The 16522-nt window shown below is 33.5% G+C and overlaps 1 protein-coding gene across 2 annotated transcripts; it reads right to left on the reverse strand.

The window, feature by feature from the left end:
• Positions 1–7562: 7562 nt before the first annotated feature.
• Positions 7563–16425, reverse strand: LOC143247816 (SUN domain-containing ossification factor-like). 2 transcript variants are annotated; one of them, XM_076496326.1, is made up of 10 exons: positions 16212–16425; positions 15561–15714; positions 14752–14859; positions 13615–13666; positions 12157–13282; positions 11281–11385; positions 9939–10155; positions 9605–9632; positions 9380–9444; positions 8845–9076 (listed from the first exon to the last, which is right to left on the reverse strand). In XM_076496326.1, exons 1-10 carry the CDS (start codon positions 16350–16352, stop codon positions 8991–8993), a joined length of 2082 nt encoding a protein of 693 aa, XP_076352441.1. In that variant the 5' UTR covers positions 16353–16425; the 3' UTR covers positions 8845–8990. The 2 variants fall into 2 exon arrangements, with proteins under 2 accessions (XP_076352440.1, XP_076352441.1); XM_076496325.1 differs by lacking the exon at positions 9605–9632 and having other exon boundaries at positions 7563–9076; positions 16212–16421.
• Between the last annotated feature and the right edge of the window lie 97 nt (positions 16426–16522).

The raw sequence follows: 16522 nt of genomic DNA on the forward strand, positions 1-16522 counted from the left end.
CACTAACTGAGTTACAAGTGTTATCACATGTCTAAAAAATAGTCACAAAACTTTATTTATATTTTTCATAAGGTTATTATTTGTTTTAATACGCGCGGCATTAATTATAATTTTGAACCTGTCTGTAAACTTTCGGACTATAGCAACAGGAAAATATTAGCCACATTCTGTAAAAAAAAAAAATATATATATATATATATATATGTTGATGCAAAGTTACTAACTCAATAGCCGTCTGTAATTTTGAAGTTATAGACTAAAAGAGGCCCGTATCAATCTATGGAATTTTAGGTAGCACACAAACAAAAACTGGTAGAATACACATTTGTAATTTTTCTTGTTATCCGTGTATTTTAGTGGCTCGAGTATTTTTTTCAGATAAAATATGAGTTTCCATGGCCAGATAATTTGGGCACTTACCTCGTAATCTTATGGTCGCGGCTTCGAATCCCGTCACACCAAACATGCCCACCCTTTCATAGTGGGGGCCTTATCATGTAACTCTTAATCCCACTATTCGTTGATAAAGGAGTAGTCTGTTAGTTGGCGGTAGGTGGTGACGACTAGCTGCCTTCCCTCTTGTCTTACATTGCAAAATGAGGGACGGCTAGCGCAGATAGTCCTTGTGTAACTTTGCGCGATATTAGAAAGAACGAGCCTAGAAGAAAAGCATTTAGACAAACATCACTCGTCGCTAACTATTTGTTAATAAACAGGAAGATTGATTGTTACATAATAACGCCTCACGACTTTAACAGTGAAGTAAGAGGTTATTGCAGTTTTATGAAGAAAAGAGTTTATTAATAAGCGAACTTGGCTTCAGCATCACAAAATGGTATTTATACGCTAGAAAGTTACCTGAGGATAGTGAAGGAGGTGGGTTGTGGTTTGGTTTGTTACGAATTTCGCGCAAAGCTACATGAGGGCTATCTACGCTAGCCGTCCCTAATTTAGCAGTGTAAGACTAGAAGGAAGGCAGCTAGTGATCACCACCCACCGCCAACTCTTTTACCAAGAAATAGTGGGATTGGTAAAATATTATAACATTCTCACAGCTGAAAGGACGAGCACATTTGATGTGATGGGGATTCAACCCTCGGATCACGTGTCGAGTGCCTTAACCACCTGGCCATGTCGGGTCAAGGGTTGTGAAATATCAGAACTTTTCATTCAAAGCACTTCAGAAAATCTCGCAATAATTCGAACATCTCCGAGAGTTGATTAAACAAATGGAATTTAGATCAATTTGGAAAACAATGAACATAACGATTGTTATAGAGGCTAAAATTTTAGTTGAAGTATTAATAAAAGTGCGGCATGCTACACATTTGATTCCTGTTTTAACTTTAATGTAAAACTTCCCTCTATTAAATGAAAATAACCAGCAGGTAGGTAGCGCTAATCAACATGGGCGATTCCAATAATTTGCTTTAAGAAACGTTAGACTTATATTTGTACAAGATCTTAATTTTGATTGAGTTTGTTGACAATAATAAATATTGTTGAAGGAAATCTGTTGTTACTTCATCAGACCTTACAAAAAAAAAAAAAAAAGATCATATTTCGTTCTTGCGTCAGTAAATGTACTTTAGTTTTGTTCCTTTGAACAATTAAATACTATTTTCATTTCCTACTGCACATTGCATGCAATGTTTATTTTTAGCTGGAAAAGTGGATTTGATTGTAAATGTATTTAAACTAACACATCCACTCGAGATCCTTTAACACATTTAATTTAAATCGGTTCAACCGGTTCCTCACCAAAAAACATAAAATATCGAGGCCCCAAACAGGGATTTATATAAACTGTCACAAAGACGAGCCCGGATAGATTACTTAACGAACTTATTTTCATTCCAAATACGTGAATAGAATTGGTTGTCTCTCCATATCACATGTACTGTTGTAGCTATGTTTACATCATATATTTACTTCATATTCATAATATTTGTCTGTACCTAAAGGGCTAGGCTCAGATATTATAATATTAGGCAATACTGGCTTTACAAATTTGAAATGCATCAAAAGATACCATAAATTATCATATTCTATAACTTTTTTTAATAATAGCTTGCTAAATAAATTAGTTTGAGAAAAACACTGAAATCAGTGATAAAAACTTTATTTTCACTTCTTTACAATAGTTGAGTGCAATAATTAAATAACATTTGAATGGTTTCAAATGACATTCGAATCTTGTAAAGAAGAAACAATGTTTTAAATCAAGTTTCAAATCTCTTCCTATACAATAAAACTATGCATAAAAATCATAAAGCACAACTGGTCTAAAGTACCTGATTTTAACTTTTGATATAAATACCATAAACTCTAAATCATTTCTAACTGACCAAGCTTATGGTAAAATCAGGCAAATGTAGTTAACAATGTTTCACCATGATTGGTGAAACTTAAGTTATTGAAATATACCATTCTGATTGTTGTTTGACAGCACAGCATACAACTGATTATATGAAGATGAAACAGTATTAATTATTAAACAACTAGAAGAATTAGGGCTGATCAAACCTCTGGTCAATGTGAGGTCACGATATCTATGTTTTGGTGTTAATTAATCAAACCAAGTGGTGAATGTGAGGTCACGACATCTAAGTTTTGGTGTTAATTAATCAAACCAAGTGCTGAATGTGTGGTCACGACATCTAAGTTTTGGTGTTAATTAATCAAACCAAGTGGTGAATGTGAGGTCCAAATCCAGCTTAATTATTATCTCAAATAACAAAGTAACTGTAAATTTAACAAGATATATCAGTCAATTCAGAAACCAATTCATCATTATCCTAGAGTTGTTGGTCTTCCAAAATGAATAAATAAATTTAAAAAGTTTGATTCAGTTCCATACTGGTTTGTATCCCTAACCATTGAAACAAGTATAAAACACAAATTCTTATCATTGTGGCTAAAAATTACACCCAACAAATGACATACATTTGTGTGCTTTGGTGAACCTTGATATTGACCACATGGCTGAACAATCTACACACCCAACAAATGACATACATTTGTGTGCTTTGGTGAACCTTGATATTGACCACATTGCTGAACAATCTATACACCCAACAAATGACATACATTTGTGTCCTTTGGTGAACCTTGATATAGACCACATGGCTGAACAATCTATACACCCAACAAATGACATACATTTGTGTCCTTGGTGAACCTTGATATAGACCACATGGCTGAACAATCTATACACCCAACAAATGACATACATTTGTATGCTTTGGTGAACCTTGATATAGACCACATGGCTGAACAATCTATACACCCAACAAATGACATACATTTGTGTCCTTTGGTGAACCTTGATATAGACCACATGGCTGAACAATCTATACACCCAACAAATGACATACATTTGTGTCCTTTGGTGAACCTTGATATAGACCACATGGCTGAACAATCTATACACCCAACAAATGACATACATTTGTGTCCTTTGGTGAACCTTGATATAGACCACATGGCTGAACAATCTATACACCCAACAAATGACATACATTTGTGTCCTTTGGTGAACCTTGATATAGACCACATGGCTGAACAATCTATACACCCAACAAATGACATACATTTGTGTCCTCTGGTGAACCTTGATATAGACCACATGGCTGAACAATCTATATACACCCAACAAATGACATACATTTGTGTCCTTTGGTGAACCTTGATATAGACCACATGGCTGAACAATCTATACACCCAACAAATGACATACATTTGTGTCCTCTGGTGAACCTTGATATAGACCACATGGCTGAACAATCTATACACCCAACAAATGACATACATTTGTGTCCTTTGGTGAACCTTGATATAGACCACATGGCTGAACAATCTACACACCCAACAAATGACATACAATTGTGTCCTTTGATGATCCTTGATATAGGCCACGTGGCCGAGGAATCTATGAACATTCTTGAAACATCAACGCTCTGAGAATATTTCACTACAACTGTGATTCGAAACCAAAGACAAAATGTGAACGAGAAAAGCACTGGTAACATCAATTTCTCACCACAGTCTGTGAATATGTTACTTGTAACAACATCAATTTTTCACACAGTATCGTTTTCTCACCACAGTCTGTGAATATGTTACTTGTAACAACATCAATTTTTCACACAGTATCGTTTTTCTCACCACAGTCTGTGAATATGTTACTTGTAACAACATCAATTTTTCACACAGTATCGTTTTTTCACCACAGTCTGTGAATATGTTACTTGTAACAACATCAATTTTTCACACAGTATCGTTTTTCTCACCACAGTCTGTGAATATGTTACTTGTAACAACATCAATTTTTCACACAGTATCGTTTTTTCACCACAGTCTGTGAATATGTTACTTGTAACAACATCAATTTTTCACACAGTATCGTTTTTCTCACCACAGTCTGTGAATATGTTACTTGTAACAACATCAATTTTTCACACAGTATCGTTTTTCTCACCACAGTCTGTGAATATGTTACTTGTAACAACATCAATTTTTCACACAGTATCGTTTTTCTCACCACAGTCTGTGAATATGTTACTTGTAACAACATCAATTTTTCACACAGTATCGTTTTTTTCACCACAGTCTGTGAATATGTTACTTGTAACAACATCAATTTTTCACACAGTATCGTTTTCTCACCACAGTCTGTGAATATGTTACTTGTAACAACATCAATTTTCACAGTAGTATCGTTACTTTTCAATTTTTCACCACAGTCTGTGAATATGTTACTTGTAACAACATCAATTTTTCACACAGTATCGTTTTTCTCACCACAGTCTATGAATATGTTACTTGTAACAACATCAATTTTTCACACAGTATCGTTTTCTCACCACAGTCTGTGAATATGTTACTTGTAACAACATCAATCGTTTTTTTCACACAGTATCGTAACAACATCAATTTTCACACAGTATCGTTTTTTCACCACAGTCTGTTTTTTCTCACCACAGTCTGTGAATATGTTACTTGTAACAACATCAATTTTTCACACAGTATCGTTTTTTCTCACCACAGTCTGTGAATATGTTACTTGTAACAACATCAATTTTTCACACAGTATCGTTTTTCTCACCACAGTCTATGAATATGTTACTTGTAACAACATCAATTTTTCACACAGTATCGTTTTTCTCACCACAGTCTATGAATATGTTACTTGTAACAACATCAATTTTTCACACAGTATCGTTTTTTCACCACAGTCTGTGAATATGTTACTTGTAACAACATCAATTTTTGTAACAACATCAACATTTTTCACACAGTATCGTTTTTCTCACCACAGTCTGTGAATATGTTACTTGTAACAACATCAACATTTTTCACACAGTATCGTTTTTCACCACAGTATCGTTTTTCTATGAATATGTTACTTGTAACAACATCAATTTTCACACAGTACCACAGTCTGTGAATATGTTACTTGTAACAACATCAACTTGTTTTTTCACACAGTATCGTTTTTCACCACAGTCTATGAATATGTTACTTGTAACAACATCAATTTTTCACACAGTATCGTTTTTTCACCACAGTCTGTGAATATGTTACTTGTAACAACATCAATTTTTCACACAGTATCGTTTTCTCACCAGTCTGTGAATATGTTATTTGTAACAACATCAATTTTTCACACAGTATCGTTTTCTCACCACAGTCTGTGAATATGTTACTTGTAACAACATCAATTTTCACACAGTATCGTTTTTTCACCACAGTCTGTGAATATGTTACTTGTAACAACATCAATTTTTCACACAGTATCGTTTTTTCACCACAGTCTGTGAATATGTTACTTGTAACAACATCAATTTTTCACACAGTATCGTTTTTTTCACCACAGTCTGTGAATATGTTACTTGTAACAACATCAATTTTTCACACAGTATCGTTTTTTCACCACAGTCTGTGAATATGTTACTTGTAACAACATCAATTTTTCACACAGTATCGTTTTTTCACCAGTCTATGAATATGTTACTTGTAACAACATCAATTTTTCACACAGTATCATTTTTTCACCACAGTCTGTGAATATGTTACTTGTAACAACATCAATTTTTCACACAGTATCGTTTTTTTCACCACAGTCTGTGAATATGTTACTTGTAACAACATCAATTTTTCACACAGTATCGTTTTTTCACCAGTCTATGAATATGTTACTTGTAACAACATCAATTTTTCACACAGTATCGTTTTTTCACCAGTCTATGAATATGTTACTTGTAACAACATCAATTTTTCACAGAGTATCGTTTTTCACACAGTCTATGAATATGTTACTTGTAACAACATCAATTTTCACACAGTATCGTTTTTTCACCACAGTCTGTGAATATGTTACTTGTAACAACATCAATTTTTTCACACAGTATTTTTTCACCACAGTCTGTGAATATGTTACTTGTAACAACATCAATCGTTTTTTCACACAGTATCGTTTTTTCACCACAGTCTGTGAATATGTTATTTGTAACAACACACAATTTTTCACAGTCTATGAATATGTTACTTGTCATTTTTCACCAGTATCATCGTTTTTTTTTTCACCACAGTCTGTGAATTTTTTCACACAGTATCGTTTTTTCACCACAGTCTGTGAATATGTTACTTGTAACAACATCAATTTTTCACACAGTATCGTTTTTTCACCACAGTCTGTGAATATGTTACTTGTAACAACATCAATTTTTCACACAGTATCGTTTTTTCACCAGTCTATGAATATGTTACTTGTAACAACATCAATTTTTCACACAGTATCGTTTTTTCACCACAGTCTATGAATATGTTACTTGTAACAACATCAATTTTTCACACAGTATCGTTTTTTCACCACAGTCTATGAATATGTTACTTGTAACAACATCAATTCCACTTAGGCCAACAACGAGATCTACCCGACGTTTATTTAGCAATTCTTATACTAATATGGCATACTAACATGTCCCAGTATCACTACTCTAAACATTTGGAACATTGTGTGGATCTTTCTAACAACAAAATTATCTTAAAAATGTATGTGTGGGAGAGAGAGCTACATGTGGCCAGTTTCTAGCCAATCAGTTTTGGCCTCAGTGTCAACATGAAGACTGAAGAGTCATCAAAAACTGACAACAGGGATTTCTTGTCTCCAACAGAGCTTGAAAGATTGACATCTGTAATTCTATGACTTGCTGGGTTGTTCAAAACACTTGTGACTCACTTGTTTAAAACCAGTTGTGAAAATGTTAAAATGAATTCTTGCATTATAGTGGATGCGTATCAGTTTTATATTGTAGCACATGCAGATTTGGTGTCACAGTTTTGCATTTTCAGTACAGTTTAGGTTAGGTTAGCTATATTAAAGTTTATGTTTGTGAGATTCAGTATAAAGAACAAAGCTAAAGTGATTTGTTTCTGTCATTTCAGCTGCTAACTAACAAATAATATTCTTTTGTATTTTTCTTTATCAAATTAATTTTAGTTCTTGCTTCTTACAAGTAACTTTTCATACATAAAATAAAAAACAATTATTAACTCTGATATGCAGCATGCTCTGAGTTTTATAATTCTATTATTTAAGTCATTAAAATCCATTTAGAATATATGTATAATAAAAGTAACAAAGTACACTTTAAAAATATAATACAACAACAGCTACTGACAAACTATAGATAAATGTGTGGAACTGTTACATGTAAAGAAGACAGATTTAACGCGAAGTCCACTTTGGGGCAGAGATTTTCCAATAAATATGATAACATTTCACAGGTGCAGGCAAATATAATTGCTAGAGTGATGAAATGTTAATATATTTCTAATCATTCCTGAACAAAATGATTCTATCACAATGTTGTGTTTTTTTATCAGTACTTGTTCAGAATGTATGAAGAAAAGTTTGAGAATTCCTTATATCAATGGGAAAACAAATGCCTAAGATATTAGTATATTTCATCAGATAACTAAAATACATAGCATGATATGAACAGAAAGGTGGCAACTCCGTAGCATGATACGAACAGAAAGGTGGCAACTCCGTAGCATTATACAAACAGAAAGGTGGCAACTCCGTAGCATTATACAAACAGAAAGGTGGCAACTCCGTAGCATGATACGAACAGAAAGGTGGCAACCCGTGAGTACGATACCAACAGAAAGGTGGCAACTCAATAGCATGATACCTAACAAAAAGGTGGCAACCCAGCAGCATGATACCTAACAGAAAGGTGGCAACCCGAGCATGATACCTAACAGAAAGGTGGCAACCAGTAGCATGATACCTAACAGAAAAGTGGCAACCCGCAGCATGATACCTAACAGAAAGGTGGCAACTCTGTAGCATGATATGAACAGAAAGGTGGCAACTCCGTAGCATGATATGAACAGAAAGGTGGCAACTCCGTAGCATTATACGAACAGAAAGGTGGCAACTCTGTAGCATTATACGAACAGAAAGGTGGCAACTCAGTAGCATTATACGAACAGAAAGGTGGCAACTCAATAGCATGATACGAACAGAAAGGTGGCAACTCAATAGCATGATAAGAACAGAAAGGTGGCAACTCCATAGCATGATACGAACAGAAAGGTGGCAACTCTAATAAAATATAAATCTCAATAGTTTCGTGACTAGAATTACACAGAATCAATTTTCTCTAATTTTAACACTTTTGAAGTTGGATTTCTTTTTCTTGACAGATACATTCTTCACTTTGGCACCATTAAATACTGCATACTCATTGGTAATATTTTGTAGAGGTTTACTTGGAAAACTTTTATCAATGATCTTCTTTGTCTCCCAAGAGCTAACATTCTCATTTTGTACTATTCCACATACCAGGTTACATTTAGATTGTTTTAATTCTACAGTTGGGGTTAAATCTTGGGTAAAAGAAGAATGAGAAAAGAAGACACCAACAGTTCTACACTTTGAAAGACAAGTTTGATCTTCAGCTGTCCTGTAGATGTCACTACTTTCCACTAGTTTGTTTAAGTTCACTTTTGATGCAGACATCACCGTTCCTTTTGGCTTCTTGTTCTTCTGTTTTCTCTGGGGCTGCTCAAAGCACAAAATATTTCAACGTATGTACAAAACTATTTGAAAAACAATAAAACATCAAAGAAAACAAAATGAAAAGTGGAAAAAAAAATTGACTTTTCGTGCTTTTAAATTAACACTCAAGTATTTCTAGTTCATACTAACCAAAAAGTAGTTCAGATAAAAACCTAATAACTATTAAGCAGTACTGATGAAGGTCCATCAACCCTCAAGCAGTACTGACAAAGGTTTGTTAACTGTCAAATATTTGTTATAATACTTATTAACCACTAAGTGGATAATAAAACTGATGCGAGTTACCTTGGGAGGAGGATCTACCATGATAGGAATGGTTGGCTTCACGACCACCACATGTGGGCTTGTCCCTAGAAGAAGAGCACAATAACTACAAATGAGAAACATGAATAACTAACAAGCGGAACAGCTGGTCAATAATAAAGACAAACTTTGTCATAACAGATTACAAAATATTTAGAACCAAGTTAAACAAACTTTATAACAAATAAAACAAAACAGTTTACTTACCAAGATGCCATATCAATCTTGGTAACAGCTTGTGAGGGAAAGAAAATATACATAAGTATATCTTCTGTAGAGGCATCAGGACAATATTACATATGCAGATACAATTCAAAACCTTTCTTGTTAAGCTACTGTCATTAAACTACTTGTAATTCAAAAACTTAGAATAAATGAAACACATTTATAAAATTTTGTTCAGGAATTGAGTATAATTTTAAAATCAAGAACCCCATTGTGATTTAACAACTAAAAGACAGCCCATAAAATTACTTTTAAATGATTTTTTTTGCTATTTTCAACACTCACTCATCTCTACATAAATCCAAAATCTAATCACCAGAAGTGGTTATTTCATCTCTTGGTATTCTTTTCTTCTCTGCTTCTGGTATGACAGGAGAACCAGCTACAATACTTTGTTTGTGTATGTCAGTACTAAGAGACATGGCAACAGAATGCTGGTAAGGAGAGTAGAAAAACCTTCTGACATAGAGAGACAACACCGCCACTAGAATAATAACCTGGATGACCAAGAAGCATACATGTATCTCTAGAATCTGAAGAGAGAGAGCATTGTAATGTCAGGAACCAAAGATACTTTGAAGACAATATGAAAACTGGTTATTAAGAAGAGTAACACTGATATCTGATTAAACCAGAGTCATTGGTTATGAAAAATTAATAAGAAGGTAGTAGTCTCATACATATAAAATATTAAAATTGTACTAAATTCAGAATTATCTCATTTAGCTGTACATCAAAACATTTGTGATTAGGGACTAATAATGTTTATGAAAAAGCCTCTCATCAGATTACAACTCTCTAAATGTTTATGAAAGCCTCTCATCAGACTACAACCCTCTAAATGTTTATGAAAGCAAATATCATCACTACAACCCTCTAAATGTTTATGAAAGCCTCTCATCAGACTACAACCTCTAAATGTTTATGAAAGCCTCTCATCAGACTACAACCCTCTAAATGTTTATGAAAGCTTCTCATCAGACTACAACCCTCTAAATGTTTATGAAAGCTTCTCATCAGACTACAACTCTCTAAATGTTTATGAAAGCCTCTCATCAGACTACAACCCTCTAAATGTTTATGAAAGCCTCTCATCAGACTACAACCCTCTAAATGTTTATGAAAGCTTCTCATCAGACTACAACTCTCTAAATGTTTATGAAAGCCTCTCATCAGACTACAACCCTCTAAATGTTTATGAAAGCCTCTCATCAGACTACAACCCTCTAAATGTTTATGAAAGCCTCTCATCAGACTACAACCCTCTAAATGTTTATGAAAGCCTCTCATCAGACTACAACCCTCTAAATGTTTATGAAAGCCTCTCATCAGACTACAACTCTCTAAATGTTTATGAAAGCCTCTCATCAGACTACAACCTCTAAATGTTTATGAAAGCCTCTCATCAGACTACAACCCTCTAAATGTTTATGAAAGCCTCTCATCAGACTACAACCCTCTAAATGTTTATGAAAGCTTCTCATCAGACTACAACCCTCTAAATGTTTATGAAAGCTTCTCATCAGACTACAACCCTCTAAATGTTTATGAAAGCCTCTCATCAGACTACAACTTTATAAATGTTTATGAAAGCTTCTCATCAGACTACAACTTTATAAATGTTTATGAAAGCCTCTCATCAGACTACAACTCTCTACCTGTTCGTGTATCATCTCTTTTTCAGACAGTAGAAGGTCTACAGTTTGTGTCAAGTTGGCAACTTGAGTTAGGAGCTGTCCAATGACTTCTTCTTGATGGAGATTCTGTTAAACAAATAGTAAACTTGAGGCTGACAACATGATAAACCTCTCCACCAACAGATCAATAAAACTTAAAACTCAAGATCAGTTAGATTGCACTTACAGTTTGAGATACTAGAACATTATAAGCATGAGAATTATTTAATTTATAAAATTTAATATTTCAATTTCAGCTTATACAGTATTAGTTGTCTACTAAACCAGACTTTAGTTGGATGTTAAAGATGTGTTGACATCTAACTTTTCTCAGTTACAAATTAAAGAAAATTCAGTTAATTTAGAATTTTGTAAGAAATCAAACCATCTCAGCAAGAACGTATGTTTGTTTGTTTTTGAATTTCACGTAATGCTACACAAGAGTTATCTGTGCTATCCATCCTTAATTTAGCAGTGTAAGACTAGAGGGAAGGCAGATAGTCATCACTACCAACCACTAAAGCAACCCACATATTACGAGTCGAGCACCCTAATTACTTGGCCACACTAGGCTTGGCAAGAGAAAAGGACAGATATTCTTTAAAAGAACCTTCAAAGCAGACACCCCACCTTTTATATTCAACTAAACAGACCTATTAATGTCCATGACTTGTGTGTCTACATGATATAGATTTTTAAGAAAAAAAAAATGTACAAGGTTTAAAAAAAACAAAAAATTAAAACCACAACATGAGCATAATTGAAAAGATCTTCCTTCTCCAAGGGTAAATAATTTTTTTCTAATTGGTTAAATTGTTATATTTGTTTTATTCCATTGAATTTACATGTAATACCCACCCTATCAGCTGCATCAGCTGTTGTAACATTTAATGCTCCAATAGTTCGATCGAATGCTTTCTGCATCTCCTCCATGTGACGACGATAACGTTGGCTGAGTTCTTCCAGATAACGACTGCTTAAGGACATGTTTAACTCCAGAGCTTTAATACGATTGCTTAATCTCATAAAGATTGATTCCTTCTGTCCAGCCTGTGTCAGAACAATAACAGGGTCATGCTTCTGACCACTGCCACTTGGTCCAGCCTCGTGGAGATGCGTATTAGGAATTTGTTTTTCTTCAACAATAACCCCTTCTCTGCCATGATCTGTAGAGACTTCTGTGTCGTCTTCCTTTCTAACGACGTGACTATAGTTAGTTGAAGCATGTTTTGGTTCATCACCATCTTCAACTTCCTCATCTCTTTCAGGACTCTCTCTCGGTTCTTTGCTTTCCATGCTATTCACAGAAAGGTGGTCATAACCTGCTGCCTGGATACCACTATTCACCATTTCTTCAGTGTAAAATATCTTATCGAACTCTGGTTGCAACTGGTCGTTTAAAAGAACAGTCAATTCTTCACTGTCAACCTGCTCAGATATCTTACTGCTTTCTGGGAAAGTTTGTGTTGGTTGAATTTTTTCTTGGATATTAGCAAGATTTTCATCTCTTAAGGAATGACTTAAAATGGATGACTGGTCATAGGGTAAACTTCCACTGGTGTTTTGAGTTATCAGTGTGAGAGTAACACTTTCTGACGTAACAACTGGCAATTCAGTTGGTCCAGAGGTAGGCAAGTTGGCAATAGAATAATGAAGTTCCTCTACATTATAACCAAGCTGTAGTGTGGTTCCTTTTTCACATTTAACAGCTTTATCTACCATTGGTTGTGGAACACTGTTCATGAAACACAGTTGATCAGGAGACTTAGGTCCTAATACAACATGTAGAAACCAACATGCCAGACTGGATGTATCAGAATGGAGTTTGTTGTGAATGTTACAGAGGTCATAAGTAAACAGATAAGGAATCAACTTGCTTATACCATGAGGTAACGCAATATTCTTCCCATAGTACTCAGTCACGTTAGCTGTTGTGTTGCTGGACACTGAGTAATTGGTCACAGACTTGGTTTCAGTGTCAGAGCTAAAACAAAAAAACTAATTATAAAGAACTCTTCCTTAGAAGGCATCAATTCTTACCAAAGCACTAAATGACAATAAATCACAAGCTGGTCAAAAGAAAGAATACTAAATAAGAACATTTTATGAATTTGCATTATTTAAAATATGAATTTACAATCAGCAGAACAAGGCCAGGTCATACTTAAAGATTTTCCAATTGATAACAACAATTTCCTTTAAGGATATGCTTTCAAAGTCTGGATGTCAAAATGTTATTAAACTATGTAAATATTTTACTCTAGTTTCTTACTTTATGAATCAAAATATAAAAATATGAAAAAGAAATTATGTAACCTTTGAACTTTTGTTGGGGGTTCAGTACCCACATCTTTCTCTTCTTGGATCTCTAAAATAAAACATAACTTGTCAAATGTTACAAATGGATAACATTGTATGTCAGTCTATCTATGCTAATAACACTAACTAATCTTTGTATTGAAAAACATCACATTCTAAACACTAGAAAATCTTCCCAGAATTTAAAAAGGAATGAGATGCAGAAAGAGTGACATAACTACTAGGGTGTGAGAAAAATTCAGAAACCGGTTCAAACGTTTCATTTCTACAAATTACAGTTTACAAAAATAAAACCATAAAAATAATAATTTTACAAAAACCAAACCATCAGTTTTACTAAATACAATCAACCATATGTTCTTACTTTATAAACGTGTTTATAAAATACAAAAGAATAAAATTTGTTTGATATTTGTTAGAACACTCAATTCATTAAAATATCAAATTTATACAGCTTTTTTTCTCTCTAAAAGACAAACAATTTTCTTAACAATTTACATTCAATATAATAACAGTGCACACCTTCCATAAAAATAAAATTGGTGCACCAATCTATCAATTTACATTCAACATATTAACACCAACTACACACCTTTATACCAAAGTAACTCAAACAGATTATAATTATCCCCTTCCCACTGATATAACACACAAGCAGCTACATCTTTTTTATACACAAAGCAAGAGTAGCTCTCACAGGTGGTCACCTACTTTGTCCTGTATAACAATTTTACGCATGAGTAGTAGTGATCACCTACTTTGTTCTGTATAACAATTTTACATGTGACTAGCAGTCATTCACTTTGTTGTTTATTACAAAGTTAAATCAGTTTCAACAAGGAGTGTTCTTACAAATTAACTATTTTCCTTTATGATTATTACAGTGTAAGTAACCTGCATCTAAGAACAGTTGGTATGAGTATTAACACTTATTCATAAGGAGAGGTCAATGTTTTGACCTTCCTACGTCATCTTCAGGTCCTTTTATTCCGAGATACATTTTTATTTCAAGTGGGTTTCTTGTGACAAGTGTAAGCAAACTGATTTAGTTGGTTTCAAACTATGTTACAAAAAGTGGAACATTACAAAAAAACAAACAATACCACAGAGGAAACAAAGAAATGGAATACTTACCTTTTTCTTTTCCAGACAAGACAAGAACTACTTTTTTAACAATGTTTAGTATGGCTTCCTTTGCACTTCCAAAGAGATTTGTCCTCACATGAGATTCATCAGAAATGTCTACCAAATATTAACAATTTTTTTTATTCTCACTGAAGCATTTTTCTTTGCGAGTAAAATCCATAAAAAGTTATGTAAAACGTTTATCTCTGAAGTTCATTGGGTCATGAACATTTGAAAGGCCCTAAAAATAAGGGCCTTCAAAATAATGTAATTTTAAAGCAAGAGAAACAAATAAAACAGGACTTGTTTTTCATATTTCTGATATTCATGGACAATTGTTTTCTTTGGTACATTTTACAGAATTCAGATATGAACATATGTGCTGATTTAAAATAGACGAGTAGCCCTGACAACAAACATTTTATGATCTTTAAAAGACGACAATACCCAGTAGCTTTAAAAATAATGGATGTATTTTCTTTCACAACAAGCCACGATTAAGTTTAGTTATAATGTTGAAAATTAAATCTATATTGTTTTTAAGACAACTGTCTCTACAAACTGTAGTAGCACTAATCACGTAACCATAGCAACTGTTGTGTGTATAAAAAATATGTAAATATACAATTTGGTATTAGCTAAGTTTTAAAGTTATTAAAAGATATATTTATTAAATTTGAAATATATCATGTATTTGTAGAAAATTTATAAAAATGTTAATCAAAATAAATGTATCTATAGAAAAACAATCATATATATATATCTTGATTAATTTATCCACAGCTAAATATAAACATTGACACGATACTGCAACCTACCAAGGCGATCATCTTCATTCTCCAGTGATAAAGGATGACTGGGTTCATCTGCTGTCTCCATTATCTCATATTCTTCCACCATAGATGTTCCAAACACCCTGACAGTACTGAGAGGACAATAGTGTTCTGATCCATAATGACTGTCAAATTCTACCTGTAGAATAGATACAAAACTCGAAGGAATGATAGATATGTTTTACCATTATCTGATACAACTGAAGACAAAGTAATTTTCTAACTTTGAAGTACAACATTGAAATAGGAAAACAAGATAAGGATATACTGAAAGTATCCCAAATTTTATTATCTCCTATGAAATTTAATATCAAATGGAAACATAAATGAGTGTATGGATCACTGTTTCTCAACATATCAGTGCTACTATTTTTATATGAAATATTAAATTATTATGTCATAATGAAAATATCAGAGGTATTACTGTTAACCTGTAATATATATTTGTACATCTATGATATAAAGAGCAGAAGAAAACAGTAACTAATACATTAATAGTATCAACCATTGTTCAGTATGTAACAGGTCAGAACACCATCAAGTAACTAATACAGTAATAATTACAGTATGTACTTAGTTACTCACTGGAATTCATACGTATATTTGACTACCTAGCACTATCAATACAATACCCACTTTGATAAACTTTCCGTAACCTGTTTGCTTGAGGGGAAAGCTCTGAAGCTCTCTCCTGTTATCTGCTTCATAGTTTCCTATCAGCATCCAGTCTCTAACAGGATATCTGTCACTCCAGTATACAGAAAATTCTCTAGGCATTGATGAAAATAGCTCAAAATTGGCTAGTTCAATCTGTGAAAGAGAAATGTAACTTGTTGTTGAATATTCTACAACTAATATTAAATATCTTTTCACAATTATCAAATTATACAGCATTCTTTTCATGACAATTGAGTTGCCAGGAGTATGAACTATACAGCTAGAATATT

The sequence above is a fragment of the Tachypleus tridentatus genome, chromosome 3 (genome assembly GCF_004210375.1).
Source record: "Tachypleus tridentatus isolate NWPU-2018 chromosome 3, ASM421037v1, whole genome shotgun sequence".
Classification (NCBI taxonomy): domain Eukaryota; kingdom Metazoa; phylum Arthropoda; class Merostomata; order Xiphosura; family Limulidae; genus Tachypleus; species Tachypleus tridentatus.

Excerpts from the sequence above, each read along its gene's own strand:
- LOC143247816 (XM_076496325.1), bottom strand. The coding sequence starts at position 16,352 with ATGCCTAGAGAATTTTCTGTATACTGGAGTGACAGATATCCTGTTAGA. Across the intron at positions 13,283-13,614 it reads CCCCCAACAAAAGTTCAAAG|CTCTGACACTGAAACCAAGT; the intron begins GTTACATAATTT and ends TTTTTGTTTTAG. Across the intron at positions 9,077-9,379 it reads TGGTAGATCCTCCTCCCAAG|CCCCAGAGAAAACAGAAGAA; the intron begins GTAACTCGCATC and ends TGCTTTGAGCAG.